This window comes from Euprymna scolopes, chromosome 2 (assembly GCF_053919585.1).
Source record: "Euprymna scolopes isolate OS-2025 chromosome 2, ASM5391958v1, whole genome shotgun sequence".
NCBI classification, from domain to species: Eukaryota; Metazoa; Mollusca; class Cephalopoda; order Sepiida; family Sepiolidae; genus Euprymna; species Euprymna scolopes.
The window spans coordinates 142,155,222-142,173,206 of record NC_136483.1 but is presented as its reverse complement, the minus strand read 5'-3'; the positions used below and the strand labels follow the sequence as shown (position 1 = coordinate 142,173,206).

General features: G+C 33.0%; 1 protein-coding gene across 2 annotated transcripts in view; it reads left to right on the top strand.

Moving 5' to 3' along the window:
- The window catches only part of LOC145296822 (uncharacterized), a 141,288-nt gene that overhangs the window by 75,603 nt on the left and 47,700 nt on the right, over positions 1 to 17,985 (top strand). For both annotated transcript variants that reach the window (XM_080142934.1, XM_080142925.1), the window contains 4 exons: positions 697 to 870; positions 8,306 to 8,387; positions 10,374 to 10,545; positions 17,736 to 17,985. The exon at positions 17,736 to 17,985 is cut by the window's right edge and continues 8 nt beyond it. In XM_080142934.1, the coding sequence (XP_079999060.1) occupies positions 697 to 870; positions 8,306 to 8,387; positions 10,374 to 10,545; positions 17,736 to 17,985 (678 nt within the window). The remainder of the gene's footprint in view (positions 1 to 696; positions 871 to 8,305; positions 8,388 to 10,373; positions 10,546 to 17,735) is intronic.

Here is a 17,985-nt window from a genome sequence, read left to right as displayed (position 1 = left end):
GTTAGTTTTTTTTGTGATTTTTTTTTAAGGATGTGTCACCGTCTTTCCACATACAGCTCCTGGTATTCTCAACTGGTCATCCATCTGGTACTGAATAGGCTTAATGTTCTTGACTTTTGTGATCTGATGAAAATCAGTGTCAGTGTAATTATACGGTATATGATGATGCTGAATGGATGACACCAGCAAATTTCAAATAAGAAAGGGAAGGGTCCTCCTATAGTAAAAAATAAGAATAAAGAAAATTTGTATGATGCACATACCTGTGATGAAACGAAAATATCATATTCCAAAAATCACATAAATTGATCAAGTAGTTTTATTTTTTATAAAGAAAATCTTTTTTAAACGATTAGTGGGAATTTGTAAGCATTACAACATAAATATCGCAAGTTTGAATTATTGCTGAGTTATCTTCCTTTGTTATTTTAGACTGTTTTTAAAAATGTCAGACAGCCGCTCTTCAGTTACTCATAAAATTTGATTTTTTTTTTATGTAAAAATAAATCTACTTGTCCAATTTACATGATTTTTGGAATATGGTATCTTCGTTTCATCATACAGATTTTTCTTTTGTTTTTTTTTTAATATAGTGGAGATGCTGAACAAGAACAGAGAGAAGATTTTCATATCATTCACAAAAAAATCTTAATTTCTATTGAAACCAATAGTTCTAATAAACGTTCTGTATTTCAGTTCCCCTTGGATGGACATGTATCCCTTTGGTTGAACTTGATGCTTGGAATAACCAGAAATGGACTGGAATACATCAGCAGCAGATGTTCTTTCCTCTTCATCCCGGAGACATTCCCATTGAATTGTGTGTGTCTGAGGCATACATTCCAGAAGATGAAATTAACTTTTCTAAATGTGAGCCAATTTTAAATAATTATGAACCAGGTGCAAGGGTGATTGCAAGAGATAGTGGATGGATTAAGTTTAGAAAATTTCTGCTTTTACTAACCAGCAGAGCTTTATCACTGTTGGCTAAGGGAAGAGTCTATCAAGCATGTATTGATGCCTCCGTTCAGTCTCGAAAGACAAAGAATACCCTCTGTAGGGGCAGCTGCACATGTAATTGTGAGGCATGGGTTGCACAATCTCCAACCACACCTCTCCTGAATCAGCACTGTTTGAGTCCAGTGGCAAGGAGAAGTCCAGGACAACTGGAAACATGCCAAGATAAGCGGAGAGTGCATACAGTACCTGGAAGTCCCAAATGGTCACCCATTTAGTATTGACCAGGCTCAATGTTGTTTAACTTCGGTGATCCAACAGGAACCGGTGTGTCAACGTTTATGCTGTGTCAAGCATGTGTATGCACTGTGATTATTAGGGCTACGACAACAGCATATTCTTTTCATTGTTTTGACTCTCGAGTATATATCCAACACAATTAGACACAGTTAATCAACCGAGAACCACATCACTCTATATAAAATCATATAAGATATCAACGGATACACACTCGAGAGTCAAAACAATGAAAAGAATATGCTGTTGTCCTAGCCCTAGTGACAATATTTGGAAGTGAAAGCTAATAATGCAGTTTAAATACGAAAACATGCAGCAAAATAAATAGTTGCAATTTAACAAGTGAAATCATGTAAAACTGCAGAAACCATTGTTTATTTTCATCAATACGTATTAGTAACATATACTTGTACAGTATATTTTATATTATCTATCTGAGTCTTATCACTGTCGACCAAAGGAAAAGTCTATCCGGTATAATATTTTTCTTTCTCATAGATGCATGTTTTAATGAAGACTGAAGGTGCATCTCTCCCAGTTGTTTTAAACAGGCCCTCAGATACTAATCTGGAAACTTCTACCTTCTGGCACAATACATACATGTATATATATATATATATATATATATATATATATATATATATATATATATATATATATATATATATATATCAATCAATGAATTCATTTTGCCCTAAACTCATCAGGAAAAAAATTGATAAGTGCTTTTTTCTTCTTTATGGGTGAAATAAATTTTAAACAGGTGCTGTCAAGAATTGTGCATGTCAACTTACATTAGGGAATAAACGGTTAGATAGTCAACATCTTGAAATTTGGAATATAGATTTAATCAAGCTTCATAAATTAAAGGATTAGTATAAATAAAAGGTGAAATATAATTGAAGAAACATATTTCCACACACACACACACACACACGCAAATAATACATACCAATCTTTATTTAAGAAGCTCAATGTAATTACAGAGCAATATAGTGAATAAATGACAAAAAACTATATTCCAAAATTCATGATGTTGACCATCTTATAATTTATTCCTTTAATTCAGTTGACATTTACAATTCTTGACAGTAAATTTATAATTTGACATTAAGCAGAAATGAAGTATAACTTAATTACTTATGACTCTCGATTGAAATAGTTTTAATACTAAAATTTTATATTGAACATATTAGTGACTTAATTTATAATATACACGGAATTAATCATTTAATAATATTAAGTGAAAGACATTAGAACTGTATAAACATTACTTATTAGTGGGGTATGGATGGTAACGGGTTATGTATGTTAAAGGTATGAATGTTAAAAATTAAAATTAAAATAAGTTAATATATCGATAAATTTGTTCTAAGGGAGGTAACTCTATCATACTTTAAATTAGATTGATTTTAACTTTTTATGTTAAACAATTGAGCATTCAGCAAATTTTTCATCTCAACCAAACATAATTATAGGTTTAAAATTGACTAATGCTAGGAATTATAATTGAAATAGTAACAAAACTTGATTATAACAGTCCAATGAACTGAATTACGTATGGTTTCAATTAAAGTCAATAAATTATTTGATATAACCATAAAAGTTAAACTTTTTTTTTTTTTTAGTTTAGTTTAGTATATGCAAAGATGTATAATAGTTTATGATTATTGATATTATTTTCATAAGTATGCATACATTAATTAGAATTAATAAATTTACTAATTATTAAATAGAACATTTTGGCAGAATATTCATAAATTAAAAGAGAATGTTAGTATGAATAGTTGTGTTTAATGACTTTATTTTTTTAATTTTAAATGGCGTAATGGAAACATATTAAAAGGTATTTTCAGCTTCCCTTCCAATTTTTGGATTTTAATCATGCCAAATTGTACTTTATTTCTTTTTGATAGATTGATTATTGTTATTTCTTCTGATGAGTTAAAGGTATAATAGATTCACTGATTGATATAATAATTAAGTGATTGATTTTGCGCTACAAAACAGATACTGTCAAGAATTATAAATGTCAATTGAATTAAAGGAATAAATTATAAGATGGTCAACATCATGAATTTTGGAATATAGTCTTTTGTCATTTATTCACTATATATATATATATATATATATATATATATATACACAGGACTTTACCTTGCGAGTGAAACAGTTGCATTTATGAGTGATTTTTTTCAAATGGTGGCTAGAAATAATAAAATGCTTATCTTTTGTCGACTGTGTTTTTTACATCAACAATCTTCCAAAGCTCATTACTGAGTACAAAATAGCTTTTCAACCTTAATTTTTTTTTAATAAAACGAGCAAAATCAAATTATTTAAACAATAAAAGGTTTAATAGAATAATATATTTATATTTTTTTTTTTACCAAAGACTGTTTAACAAAACATCTGAAAACATTCGAATATTTATACATTTAAGTCTTAACATAAAATTCGGTGCATATTTAGAATTACACTTATTTTAAAAAAAGAAGAAAAAAAATCTTTATGATGTACATATTGTCATGGAACGAAAACGTCATATTCTAAAAATCATGTTTGTTTGACTAGTAACCTTTTTATTTGGCTAGTAAATGAAAATATTTTGTTGTCAAAGTTCAACTAAAGATAAATTTGTCCGTATTCTTATGTAAGTTTAGACACAAACACACACACACGTGCGCTTGTGTGTGTGTGTGTGTGTGTGTGTGTGTGTGTGTGTGTGTGTGTGTGTGTAGACATCATACCAACAGTTCTCAGGATTACCAACGACTTCCAGTGCGCATTTAACATAGACCACACACTCAGAGCACAACAAATATATGACGTTGCCTTCTGCAAATTATGGAATCTCAATATAAAAACATTTTATGTGAAACAAAGAACGCTCTAAAAAATATGTAATAAAAACAAATTTCAACTCCATGATCTACTTACCAACACTCTATTTACTGAAAAATGAATAATGAAAAATGGTCCAGTAGAAAATGTGCTAGAGCTGATTTTCGGAAAATAGCGTGCAGTAGATCGAGAAAATGCAAGATGGACAACCTGAAAGATAGTGTCATCAGATTTTATGCAAAGCAACTTAAACAGTAGAATGCAGTTATCTTCCCCTGAACAGAAAAACAAATACAATAAATAAAGAGTGTGAGTATACATCAGTCCGACTGCCGTGAGTGCAGAAATCGTGCATAACCTTTGTGCTAATGCCAAGAGACATGGTCGTTAGTCATTATAAAAAATGGAAGAGTTCATTATTGTCTGTAGGGTGAACAGACTACAACAATTAGAAAGACCAATATTTTTTCAAGTTTAAATAATAAAAAAAAAATTGATTGATTCTTTCAAATCTTGTTTACTAGTTCTTTCTTTCTCTGAGCGATGGGGGTGTGTAGCTAACATGAAATAAATGTCATCTTACTATAAACATTTGATACTTGTACAGTTTTATCAAGACATTAAAAAATGAAAATATCAAAAAGAAGTTATATTGTATCCGTTAAAAAAATTTTCACTTAATTTGAACAAGTAGTTTTTTTTTTTTTTTTTTTTTTTTACAGCAAAACAACAATTTGTTATGATACCAATCAAAAGGTAACCATGTTTCGAATTTTAGGAAGAAAGGCTTTATCTATGCTTAAACCTAAACGTACATTCCATGAACAAAGCTTCTTTCTTAGAACTGCATGCCTGTGGAATTGTCTTCCATTTGCCTGCTTTCCAGCCGATTACAATCTGATTGTCTTCAAGTTCAACGTAAACAAGTTCTTGATGAACCGTCCCCCTAAGTAATCAAATTTACAAAATTCTCACTACTTATGTTTACTACGCTATTATCACAATGACTAATGTATACCCATTAACCCTTATCCTCGAGTGGCCTCCGGGCTTTGATAAGTAGTGACTCCTATGTAAAAAAAAAAACAAAAAAAAAAAAACAAGGACCCAGTTTTGTGGGCACATCTACAATCAATAAAATCCATACACTCTCAGTATAATAGTCAAACATAACGACACACATCTCGTCCCTAAAAGAACACAGCATATCAATCTTGCCAATCTATCAGACTACCAACTCTCGGAAAACGAAAACATACTATTAAGCAAAGGACTTTCATTCTGCCCATCAAAAAGCCTAAATCCAGTGGATCTACACTATGACATGAAATACTACACCAGAAGAATAAAACTGAAAGAATACTTCCCTAATAACAACCATCTGGCAGCCACCAAGTCTGTCCCAATCAAACAGAAAAGGACTTTAAAAGACACAGATTGGACACTCCCCAGTGGACGCAACCTAGAATAGATGCACAGAATATTGCAGTTAAAAAAACATCTAGACAAGTTCTTGATAAAAACAGCAATCATAATGTAATGAACAATGAGCAATCCAATCAATACGAAACAATCACCTCATAACCATACAACCAGCAGACAAAGGTGGGGTAATCACCATCATGAACACTAACAATTACATAACAGAACTAGCAAACAAGGAATTCTACAAACTACTTTCCACTGACCCCACTCTCACATTCAAATCCAAACTTATCAACATAATTAGTAATCTAGACCACAACACTAGAACCGACGATCGATAAATTAGTGCCAGATCACCCCAACACCTAGCTGTTTTCTACACTATCCTCAAACTTCATAAACTTCCCAAAATAGTTAGCAACGTACTCACACACCTCCCACTTGCCACACTAAGGTACCAATTAATGAAACCTCAGAAACATACCATATAGCTAAGGCCCTCAGAATAGTAACACCTGGCCAACCTATCATCTTCGGTATTGGAACCCTCACAGAAAACATCTTGTGGTATAAAAACAGCATTCTCAACCCACTGTTGTCAAACATCCCCAGCTACCTTAAGGACACCACACACTATCAACAAATTTTACATAGGATAGGGACTTTGAGTTTTGTTTCCAGTATCAATTTTTATTAACTTCTGATTTCTCTAACTGCATATGTGTGGGAGGGGAGATGGAGAGATGTATGGACACACAGACGGACAGAGAAGTGTTATATAGCAAATGGTCCAAAATCTAAGAGGTTTTCACTGATATTTTACTATGTTTGAACAAAAGTAGAAGTGAATTATGTAGATAAAAATGAAAATAAAGAGGAGTATTCTTCGTCTACTTTTTAAAAACATTATGGGTGTGTATATATCAATTAATGTGTATATATCAATTAATGTGTATATATCAATTAATGTATATATATCAATTAATGTGTATATATCAATTAATGTATATATATCAATTAATGTGTATATATCAATTAATGTGTATATATCAATTAATGTGTATATATCAATTAATGTGTATATATCAATTAATGTATATATATCAATTAATGTATATATATCAATTAATGTATATATATCAATTAATGTGTATATATCAATTAATGTATATATATCAATTAATGTGTATATATCAATTAATGTATATATATCAATTAATATATATATATCAATTAATGTGTATATATCAATTAATGTGTATATATCAATTAATGTATATATATCAATTAATGATAGACATTGGAATTTACAGAAGGCGGTTGAAAAAAAAATGTGTGTGGGTGTGCATGTTCATACATAGAATCCAGAGAGGCAAGGAAGACATTGTCCTTTCACCCTGTCATCATACCTGTGTGGGTATTCTGTGTGTGCGTGGGTACGTGTAGAAGCATGTGTGGTAATGTATATGGGTGTACATGCATGTATGTTTACAATTGTGAGTGTGTGCGTGGAATGCGTGGGTGTCTAATTCAACATTTTATAGAAGACTTGGTTTTGAATAAAGTCCACACGGGGTGCTAACCATTCCAAGTCAAAAATATTGGGACGGTCATTTTCAGATAGATCTTAACCTCATTGGCTATACCCGTTCCCCTCCTGCTGCTAGTCCTGGCTGCCCTGCACTCCATCATTCCAAAAGACCTTCAAAAGATCAGTCAGAAATTATGTGCTCTTGAAAGAAACGTTTTCTGTTTTCTTTTTGAAAGACTTTTGTATTCTTACACATCAACAAATAGGAAATAAATACAGAAAAGATATAAACATTTATATATTTTTCGTATTGATTTTTTATACACACACACACACACACACACACACACACACACACACACACAGTTAAATTCTCTTTTATAATTGAAGACTTTTGAGAAATCGGCTTATGCAAGTGCTAAGTCTATTTTTATTTAATAATTTTAGTTAAGGCTTTCTTTTCATCCTTATATAATTGAATTCTCTTTTGTAATAATAAACTTTTTAGAAGTCGGATTATGTAGGTGCTAAGTCTAGGATAGGTTAAATATAGTTTCTTTTGGGGGGTTTTTCCGGGAATTTAAACTGCATTCTTTATTTCTTTCTTCAAATATTTTTACATTTTTTTTACTTGAAGCTTCTTCAGACTATATGCATATATGTATGGATAAAAAATCAATACGAAAAATATATAATTGTTTATATATGTATATATATTTTATGTTATATATATATATATATATATATATTGTATATATATATTGAAGCTTTGAATAAAAAAAAAAAATCCAAAAATAAAGAATGCAGTTTAGATTTCCTGGAAGGAAAAAAATATTAATTTTAACCTATCGCAGACTAAGTACCTACATAATCCGACTTCTAAAAAGTTTATAATTCATTTAGATATGGATGAAAAAAAAGGCCTTAACTAAAATTGTTAAATCGAAATAGACTTAGCACTTGCATAAGCCGATTTCGCAAAAGACTTCAATTTTAAAACAGAATATTCAACTACATAAGGATGAAAAGAGAAAACCTTAACTAAAATTTTGTAAATAGAAAACGGGGATCATTAGCTACTTACCATGTAGCTGTTTCAGAGATGTGTATATATATATATATATATATATATATATATATATATATATATATATATATATATATATATAGTAGCTATGTATTATTGATAAATTGGCTTAGTAACAATAATATTATACATGTTTGTTTTTTTTTATTTGTCAATTTTTACAGATTTGCTTGGCTACAACTCTGAAATAACTCTTACTCTCACCATCGAAGAACAGAATCCCATCAACAATAACCAGGAGGAAACGTTAGTGTTTTATGATTTGTAAAAAAAAAATTATCATCATTATCGACGTCCATTTAACATGTTGGCATGTGTTGGATGGTTTTCAGAAACTGACGTCCAAACTAATCTATCTCTGGCCAGGTCTTTATTTATCCCTCTTTCTCTCAAATCTATCCTTATCATTTCCTCCCATATTTTGCTTGGCCTTCCCCAGACAACTGGCCCTGCTATCTCAACTGTTCTACATCCACTAACCCTCATCCATTCTTTTAATGCGAGCAAACCAACAATTTTCTTTGTTGCACACATGCTTCTATATTGTCCAGATTTAATCTTCCACTGATATCTATGCCTGTTTTTAAGACTCTCAAAAAAAAAAAAAAAAACAAGAAGAAGAAGAAGAATAGTTAACATAAATTGTTGAGAAACTGCAGAATATTTTACAGCACATTTTCTGAATTTGACAAAATGACTGCCTGCATTACCTCCCCTATTTTTAGAGTACTCTTCAATATTATATAATATGATAAAACTGTAATTTACAATAAACTTGGTTTTTACTTGTAATTAAAATTCTACTCGATCATTTTTTTCACATGTTTTGATGAGGACGCTTATTTCTGCATGATACGTAAGTATATCAGAGTGTTTTTACTTGGAATGCAATTTTCCCTTGTGATTATGAAAGATATAGTTAGGTATTTAATTTTTATTTCAGTCACATAAATTATTTAGTTGGAAACACACACTCATGCTGGATTATTTTTGTCTCTTCACTCACAACAACAACTTTTTTGTACTTCTTTCTTTCACCCCAAAAAAGATAGATAACAACAGTTCAAAACATCTGCAAATAACATGGAGTCGAAAACAAAATTGACTTCTGAGCCAAAAAATCTGTCTCCTATTCAGCCATTTTGGTTTCCAAACAATGCTTGGATTTGCATAATTACGCTTACCTCATACTCAAGTTGTTCTAGAATCATGTGTCATTGTTTCCTTACAGCAGGCACATGCTAACCATGGACACTTATTCCTCTGTTTTTCCACACTATTACCACAGCCTTATCTATCTATCTATCTATCTATCTATCTATCTATCTATCATATAAAAGATCTATCTATCTATCATATAAAAGGAATCTTTTGTATGTGTGTGTGTCTGTGTGAGAGAGAGAGAGTTCCCTATGGACTTGAAAACAGCTGGGCCGATATTTTTTAAATTTCACACAAGTGATGTGCCTGGGAGTGTTCTTACATAGGTTTTCTATCGAAATGCATCTGATAAGTATAAAAAAATCCGATTAAAGAAGAAAGTCCGATTTTGACCAAAGTTAACATTTTATTCAACCTAACATCACAAGTGAATTTGAGAAGTTTTATCACTGCACAAGCAGAAAGGCCCTGCATATAAAACATAGATTCTTTTATAAGGCAGGGGTGTGTTTGAGATCAGTGTTTCTTTTTAGAGCATAATTGAACCATGGTACTTAACTTTTGTACATTTAACTTTAATTCAAGGGATTATGAAAAAAAACTTTCATAAAATCAACAGTTGGTTCTTTGATAAGACAGGGGTGCATTTGAAATGAAGGTTTCTGCTTAGTGCACAGTTGAGCCATGATACTTAATTTTTGCATTTTAAACTTTAAGTGAAGCAATTATTTATGGATAATTTTATAAAATCAACAGTAGATTCTCTACAGTGCAATGTAGACTACAATGTATTGTGAACTAAGTCACTGCGGAGAGGTATGTGAAGCTTCCTCCTGGTACACTGTGGCAGGGAGGGCGTCCCTAACTAGAGCAGGCAATCAATCGATTTGATTAAAAAATTGGAGATTTCACTGATTTCGATGACAATAAAAGTATGGGAAGGTGGAACATTCGTTGATCCTCATTCAATCCCGGACAACATCGGGTCTTCCTGCTAGTTCTATATAAGCCACCAAATAAATTTTTGAAATGGGTTTTGTTTGTATTTTCTGACTCTTAGTTCTGTTCCAGGAATAATTATGAACAAAAATGCAAGGAAGGAAATCACGAAACAGAAAGTTGGGTGGAGCACATTCCGCCAGAAGAATTGGTTAAATTAGAGGCAAAAGCAACATGCAGAGATGCTGTCGACGTTTACATTGATTGTGTCCGCTTTATTCCAGACAGTGCCTCCATCATTAAAGTAAATCTGTCTTTTTTCTTTTTCATGATTCATCTCCTATTTCAACCAATCATGTCATTTCAATTTTAAATTAAAACAAAACAACAAAAGTGATTGGTGATCTTTTAAACAATGCATTTCAGGTGAAAACAGTCCACAAAAAAATGAATACACCAATTATGAAGCTTCAAAGGATTAAAAAAATAAAAATATATAAATAATAAAATAAAATAAAAATATATAAAACCTTTTATATAATCGTACTTACATGTCCTGCCGAAAGTAGTATAAATTCCAAACTTATGAAAAATGATCCAGTAGACGTGCTAGAAATAAAATTTTAAAAAACTTCAATAAAAAAAAACAGCTACAAATATAGTCCCAGATATTTGGATTCAAGATGGCAGTACGGATGAAAAAAATCAAGGATTTAGTCAAAATTATCGATTGCGGTTATCTGCTCTCCGCACCCACCTCTGCTGGATCTTGCAAACTCTTCACCATTAAAACTTATGTTAAAACTCAATAAATTACCAAACTCAAAAATTTTCATTTTTACTCGTAATTATTTTTCTACGGGATCATTTTTTGTAATTTTTGGAATGTATACTAATTTCAGCATCACACGTAAGTATATAATGTTTTCACCTGAAATGCGGTGGTTTAAAAGATCACCAATATAAGCAAGAATCATATCTGTTGGCCCCTGAGTTTCTTGAGAGAAGACGTACCGTTCTACTTTAATGTAAATCTGTCAGAATGCTTGTGGGAAAGAACGTAAGATATAAGCTGTTAGTATTTTAGGTGTTGTTAAATATTCATGAGTTGTTTCCCTTTGACTGCGATCACTCCCACTATTCTACTCACTCTACTTCTCTTACAGCAACCTCCCACCTCGTAAGATACATTAGGTGCGACCCGACTACTACCTACACAGTTTCAATTAATGTCTCGTTATGTATACACCTGTTTTCTTTTATCCTTCCAAAAACGCTAACCCATTACTAACATGTACTTGTATAACTTGTCCAAAAAGTCACTGGAGGATTTTAAAAATAAATGGATTCTTTATTTTTTATGATATCTTTCTTCAATTGATAAGTTCTTCAGGATCTGAAAATAGAAGAAAAATTAAATGAAAAATGTGTGTGTGTGTGTGTGTGTGCGCGCGCGCGTGTGTGTGTAGGGTCCCCAAAAAGTCACTGAAGAGTTTTGAAGATTCTTTATTTTTGATGATATCTTCTGTAATTATAACATAATCTGACTAAGACATTGGGAAATTTAACAAAACAAAAAAAATACAAAATTCAAACAATCTTCATTCATGAAAGATAATGTCTTTTAAATGTTGCCCATTTTCAGCTTCGCATATTTGTGTTCTTTCCAAAACATTATTCATGACAAATTGCAGAATCTCTGGATTGCGATTTAACTCCCTTATTTCGTTCCTGGTGCTTTCTTTAAATTCTTGCAGGGTTTGGGGTTTGTTTCGAATTGTGTTATGACTTTGGCTATTTCTTACATGAAAATGCTGTTGATAAGCTCTTTGAGTCAAAGCAATTGACTCCTGATTTTGGTAAAACAATTTTACAACTTGCATACGTTGTTCAATGCTATACTTATCCATAATTTATTTCCAAAGTATTATCTGTAAAATATTTGAAATGGAAAAAAAAAATAATCATTAATGGTAAACTGCAAAGAATTTCAACCCTTCAGTGACGTTTTGGACACCTTATAACATACAAGATAGTAACATAATATAAAACGGTGTTGGCATTTTTATTGCAGAGAAATCGATAAAGTGATTGATTTTTCCTAATTTTTGAGATGAGGATTGATTCTTTGTATTCTTTGAACTACTGTTCTCATTTTGAGTGTCATTTTCACAACATTTCACACCACGGACCTTCTTTAAGTATATCTTGTCAAACTTGGGAATCTGCACAGAATTTGGAACGGAACCAGATCCCTTTATTTAATTCATGAGAGTAGCATGTTCGTGTTCTGTCAGCCATGACCAAGTAGAAGTCTTAAGTAATTCGCAATTGTATCCTTAAATTCGCCTGTACTGAGGATTAAACCTTCAACCTCCTGAAGAGTGTCACTTACACTCTAATTTTACCTTGTACTTTACAATGAAGAATGTGATAATATAAAACTCAAGATGTGAACAGGAGTTTTAATAATCGAAATCATATAAAGTGAGTGATGTTTGCCGTCAACACATATAAAACAGGCATTAAACCGAATGTAGTGTTGTAAACTCGGCTCGTGAGACTAAAACCAAAAACAGAATGAAAGAGCAAGACAAAGAGATAAATGTATGTTTTCAATTTGTGCTGGATTTAAACTGATTAGTTTTTTTTCCTGAGCGTTTCTTTTATTCCTTTCCTGGAATCTCCTAATTAGCATTAGCACGTGACAGATAGGTTTCTCAAACTAATTTGCAAAGGGAGAGAAATCTTGATTAGACACTAAACCGAATATGGTGATGAGTCAATTAAAAATTCTGTGTAGATTCCGAGTTTTGAAAAAATGCATCTGAAGAAAGTCAGGGGTTACATCAACCGAAACATTGTGTGTGAAAATAACAATCAAGATAATAATTTGGATCATTCAGGCTACTGTTCTCACAACATTTCAGTTGATATTATCTCTGACCTTCTTCTTGTGGAACTTAGGAATCTTTATAGAATTTCAAACAAAACCTTTTATGTATTTATTTATTTTTTTTGCAGATTATTATCCTTATCTTCATAGTTGCTGTTGTTGTTTCACCAAGTTTCAGCCAATTAATCCTCTGACCTTCTTCAGATGGTTAATCATGACAGGATAGGAATGCTGAGTGTTGTAACTATATTTTCAGTAATTACTGCCTTCCATAGTTGTTGTCTCACCACATTTTCGGCCAACTAATCCTCTGGCCTGCTTTGGATAGGACTGAAACCGCTATCTTCAGACAATGCTCACCTGGAATCGTAGAGATTCAACACCTCTATCCACTGTGCTATGGGCCCAAAGCAGGCTAAAGGATTAGTTGGCCAGAACGTGGTGACGCAATAACAACAACTATGGAAGGCAGTAATTACTGGAGATACAGTTACAAAACTCAGCATTCTTATCCCATCATGGTTAACCACCTGAAGAAGGGGATGAGTTTGCTGAAACACGGTGAAACAACAACAACAACAACAACAACAACAACTATGAAGATGAGGATAACATTCCACAAAAGAAATGAATACACAAATTATGAAGCTTCAAAGGATTAAAAAAAATAAAAATAAAAATATATAAAACCTTTTATTTAATCTCCTCATGTAGCATACTCTCATTCCATCAGCTATAAGTGAGCTGAAATCTTATGTAATATGCAATTGTATTCTTAATATCGCCTGCACTGAGGATTAAACCTTCAACTTCCATGAGAGTGTTACTTAGAACAGAATTTCATTTAGTACTTTATTTGTTTCACCACAAGTCCATGTAGGTGATACAATTATGAATTACTTTAGACTTTTACATAGTCATGGCTGAATGAAGGCATGCTATTTCTGTGGATTTAATAAAGGGTTCAATTCGAAATTCTGCACTGAATCTCGAGTTCAACAGTTTGACAAGATACATCTGAAAAAGATTAGAAGTTACATTGACAGAAATGTGAAAATAATACTTAAGATGAGAACAGTGGTCTAAATAATCCAATCCAATTATCAATCCTCATCTCAAAAATTCATAAAACACAAAGATGAAAATAGTCGTCTGAATGATATAAATTAATCCTGGTTAAACATTATAGTGCAATTCATTTTTATTATGAGCTGCTTTATTAACCACTACAAAAACTCCTTGGCTACTCGCCATTATAGAACAAAAAAGAATTTTTGTTTTTTCTTTTATACAAAATACTTAGCATTATTGCCCAAAGATATCAGGACAGTTTAACCCTTAGGTCAGTCTAACGACAATAATGTTGCCTATTGTCTTAGCGGTGTAATGACATAAATGTCATTTTACCATGTGCTTCATTCATGTGTATGTAACTAACACCCTCACTGAAAAATCGTAACGTCCGGTGACTTTATTGATGAGTGAAGAAGCTGACGTTGTCATTGTGGAAGAAAATGGTGGCACCCAGGAATTCCGGTGATGAAGTTCGACACAGAAAAATCGGCAATTATTGTTCAATGTAGAGCAAGTGCTAGATATTTTGAATGGCTCTGATGACAATTATGATTCCAGGAGTGGAAGTGATGTTGAAAGAAGTGATTTTAAGTATTTTGAGAATGAAACTGATGATATTTAAAAACATGTTGATTCTGACTCACCACAATCCGGAAATAATGCTGACATCTCAAATACTGATCAGCCAGCTCCAGTGCAAGCACATAGACCTACCCTGAATAATGTCCTCAATGATCCCTGGGTGACAATTAAAGATCTGCAGCCACTAATCTTCCATGATTTCACTTCCCACTGTAGACCAACTTGAACTTGAATACCAACTACTTCCCCAGTGGAATATTTTGAGCATTTCTTTAGGCCTATTGGTGATAACACTGATTCTCTCTAGGACTTCTTGGTAAATGAGGCAAATCATTATTTTGTCTGATGTTGAGCAAAATCAGGGGTATTGCAGCAGCATTCCAAAATGTGATACTGGAAGCTTGTTACCATTGAGCAAATGCGTGCATTCATTGGTCTGTGTTTGAACATAGGGTTTATAAAAATGCCCACAATGAAATCATATTTTGAGGCCAACTATTTTTCACAAGATGTTCCTGTGTTTCGAAAAACCATGAAAGAGGCAACATTCAATCTAATCCTTCGATTTCTGCATGCCTCTGACAGCTTGAAGGAGCCACTATAAGTCAAGGACAGACAGTTTCCTTGCGGTAAAATGGGAATATTTTATTTTATTGTGGTATCTTAAAACATTTTCATGATAAGTTATAGAATTCACAACTTTTTGCACCAAAATTGACTGAAACCATTGTGTGTTCCAGAGTTCCAGACCAACCAAAGGGTTAACACAGCACTTTGCTAGACCAACAGTGTCTGTCACAACTCCTGTCACAACTCCTGTCACAACTCCTGTCTTGATTTGTGACTTTGCGAGCACAACGCTTGCCAGGAAGAGTTCTGAACTCAGCTTCAAACAAAATGAAACGACCACTGTATGGAATTTTCCTTTCTTCCTCTTTTCTCTGGAACTTCTCTACTCTATCGATATTTTCATGGTAGGTGCTTGACTGAGCTCAAGTCTCTCGTTCCCCGTTGTAAAACCCTCACAGCAAAAACTCACCTCGCTACAATTACTGTAAAAAAATTCCTTTTTTTTCCTCTCTTCTCTGGAGTTTGGCAATGCTTTCATGAGTAGAATCTCTTTCCAAGAACTGCCCATCTGTGAAATGTAATACTTTGGGGACTGCTCCTCAGCTAACTACAACATGGTCGTTTTCAAGTCTAATGTTAACAATTTTTTGTCAAGTTGTTCTCTTAAATAATCAAATTCTGCTCAGATCCAATCCATCATCTGAAATCCTCATAGTGTTAATTTTGCTATCCATTTGATACAAACCATTAACCTTTGTGCTTGAGTGGCTTTTGGGCCTTGATGAGTGGTGATGCAGTGTAAAAACCTATTTCAATTATTCAGACAATTATAAATAGCCTTTCTGTGGTTTAGTGAAATCATTTCGGAGTTTGCTTTCAACGTAAAAGCAAAGTGGTCAACCATAGCCGAGGGCGAACCAAAGGCTCTCTTTTCATTAGTTACTACACTGAGATGTAGGAGAGGACACCATTTCTTTCCGAGAATTACTCCACTTATCCTTGGTCTTTGCCTTATAATGCTGAGTGTGTAGTAAGGAGAGAAGAAGTACTATTTATTAAATCTTTGGATTGAACTGTAGTCTCCCAGCCCATTAGTGAACAAATGTCAAATGCGTTATGAACTATGAATGAAGTTTACCCTTTGGGGCACAAAGTGAAATTGGTCAAAATCATTTGTGGCCGTATGGCTCTGAGCATACATATGCTTGAATTAATAAAAACAGATAAATATATTTGGAGCCAATTAGACGTGTCTATGTGAAATTGTCGAATTTGCTTTTTCAATCCATTTCGAGTACATATAAATCCAGATTTTTCCTACATTAAGGATATTGCCAGGGTTGCTGCAAAGAAAGTGGGTTCCCTCTATCATGCTAGAAAATTACTCACACTAGACGATATCCCTTTACAAAATCACAATTCGCCCATGGGTATTATTACCATATCTGGGCTGGTGCATCTATCGCTAGTCTTTCCTTTTTAGACAGGGTCCAAAAAAGAGTCTGAAATCTAATAAGTCCTGCATTATCGACCAAGCTCCAACCTCTGACCCATCATTGCAATATTATATCCCTGTGTCTGTTTTACAAGTACTTTAATGGAATGTACTCTGATGAACTTGTAGTATTTGAACCCCTCAATGTACAAGGGACATTCCAAAAGTAATGTCTCCTATTTTTATTTCCCCCAAATGAATTAGAGCAGATTGTAAATTGTATTTGTATGATAACTGAATTTTTGCATTCATGAATTGAAAGTTTCATCTTTCTGTTGCAGATATTGACGGTGTGAAATTCTAAGAAAGCAACCCATCATGAACGTGTGCCAGAAGCAGAGATGCGTCATTGAATTCCTCCATGCAGAAAAAATTGAACCATGCAACATTCACCAATGCCTGTTGAACGTTTGCGAAGACAATGCAGTTGATGTCAGCACAGTTAGGAGATGAGTTTGTCGATTTCAGAGTGTCGACAGAAACGTGAGTGACAAAATGTGCCCTGGACTTTTGCGACCAAGGCATTGTTCATCGTTGGCAAAAGTGCATTAAGAATGTTGGTGACTATGTGGAAAAATAAATTCTGGAGCACAAAAGGTTGCTCATTTTAATGGTACCACTCTTGTCTTCATAGCTCTTCAATGTTTTAGTTTTCTAGTTAAAAAATAGGAGGCTTTACTTTTGGAATGACCCTTGTAAATACTCCTGACTAACCTGACAAAATAAACACAGATGCTACATTACTTTATAGAAATGGTATCTGATATATTGATCATCTACCTCAGCTTTCGTGAGGCACACATTTTTCCATTGCAGATTGCATAACTTGTATTGAAAATAATAATGAGTCCTACATAAACCCTGTGTCTATTTGCAGGTAACGGTCACCCTGCTGGAATCAAATTCTAAAGGTATATCACAAAGCAAAACCTTCCTGCCCAATCTGGATAGTCCTGCCCGATGTCCAACATTTTCAACAGTGTCTTCCCGACTTGAATTAAATCTTAACCAATCGGCTGTAAGTCCTAAAACTCTGCTTCTTGTCACCATCTCTACCGTGGAAATGCTCTCTGGGCAACTGGCCACCCTGGGTAACTGTTTGATGTCACTCTACCACGAAGACGATG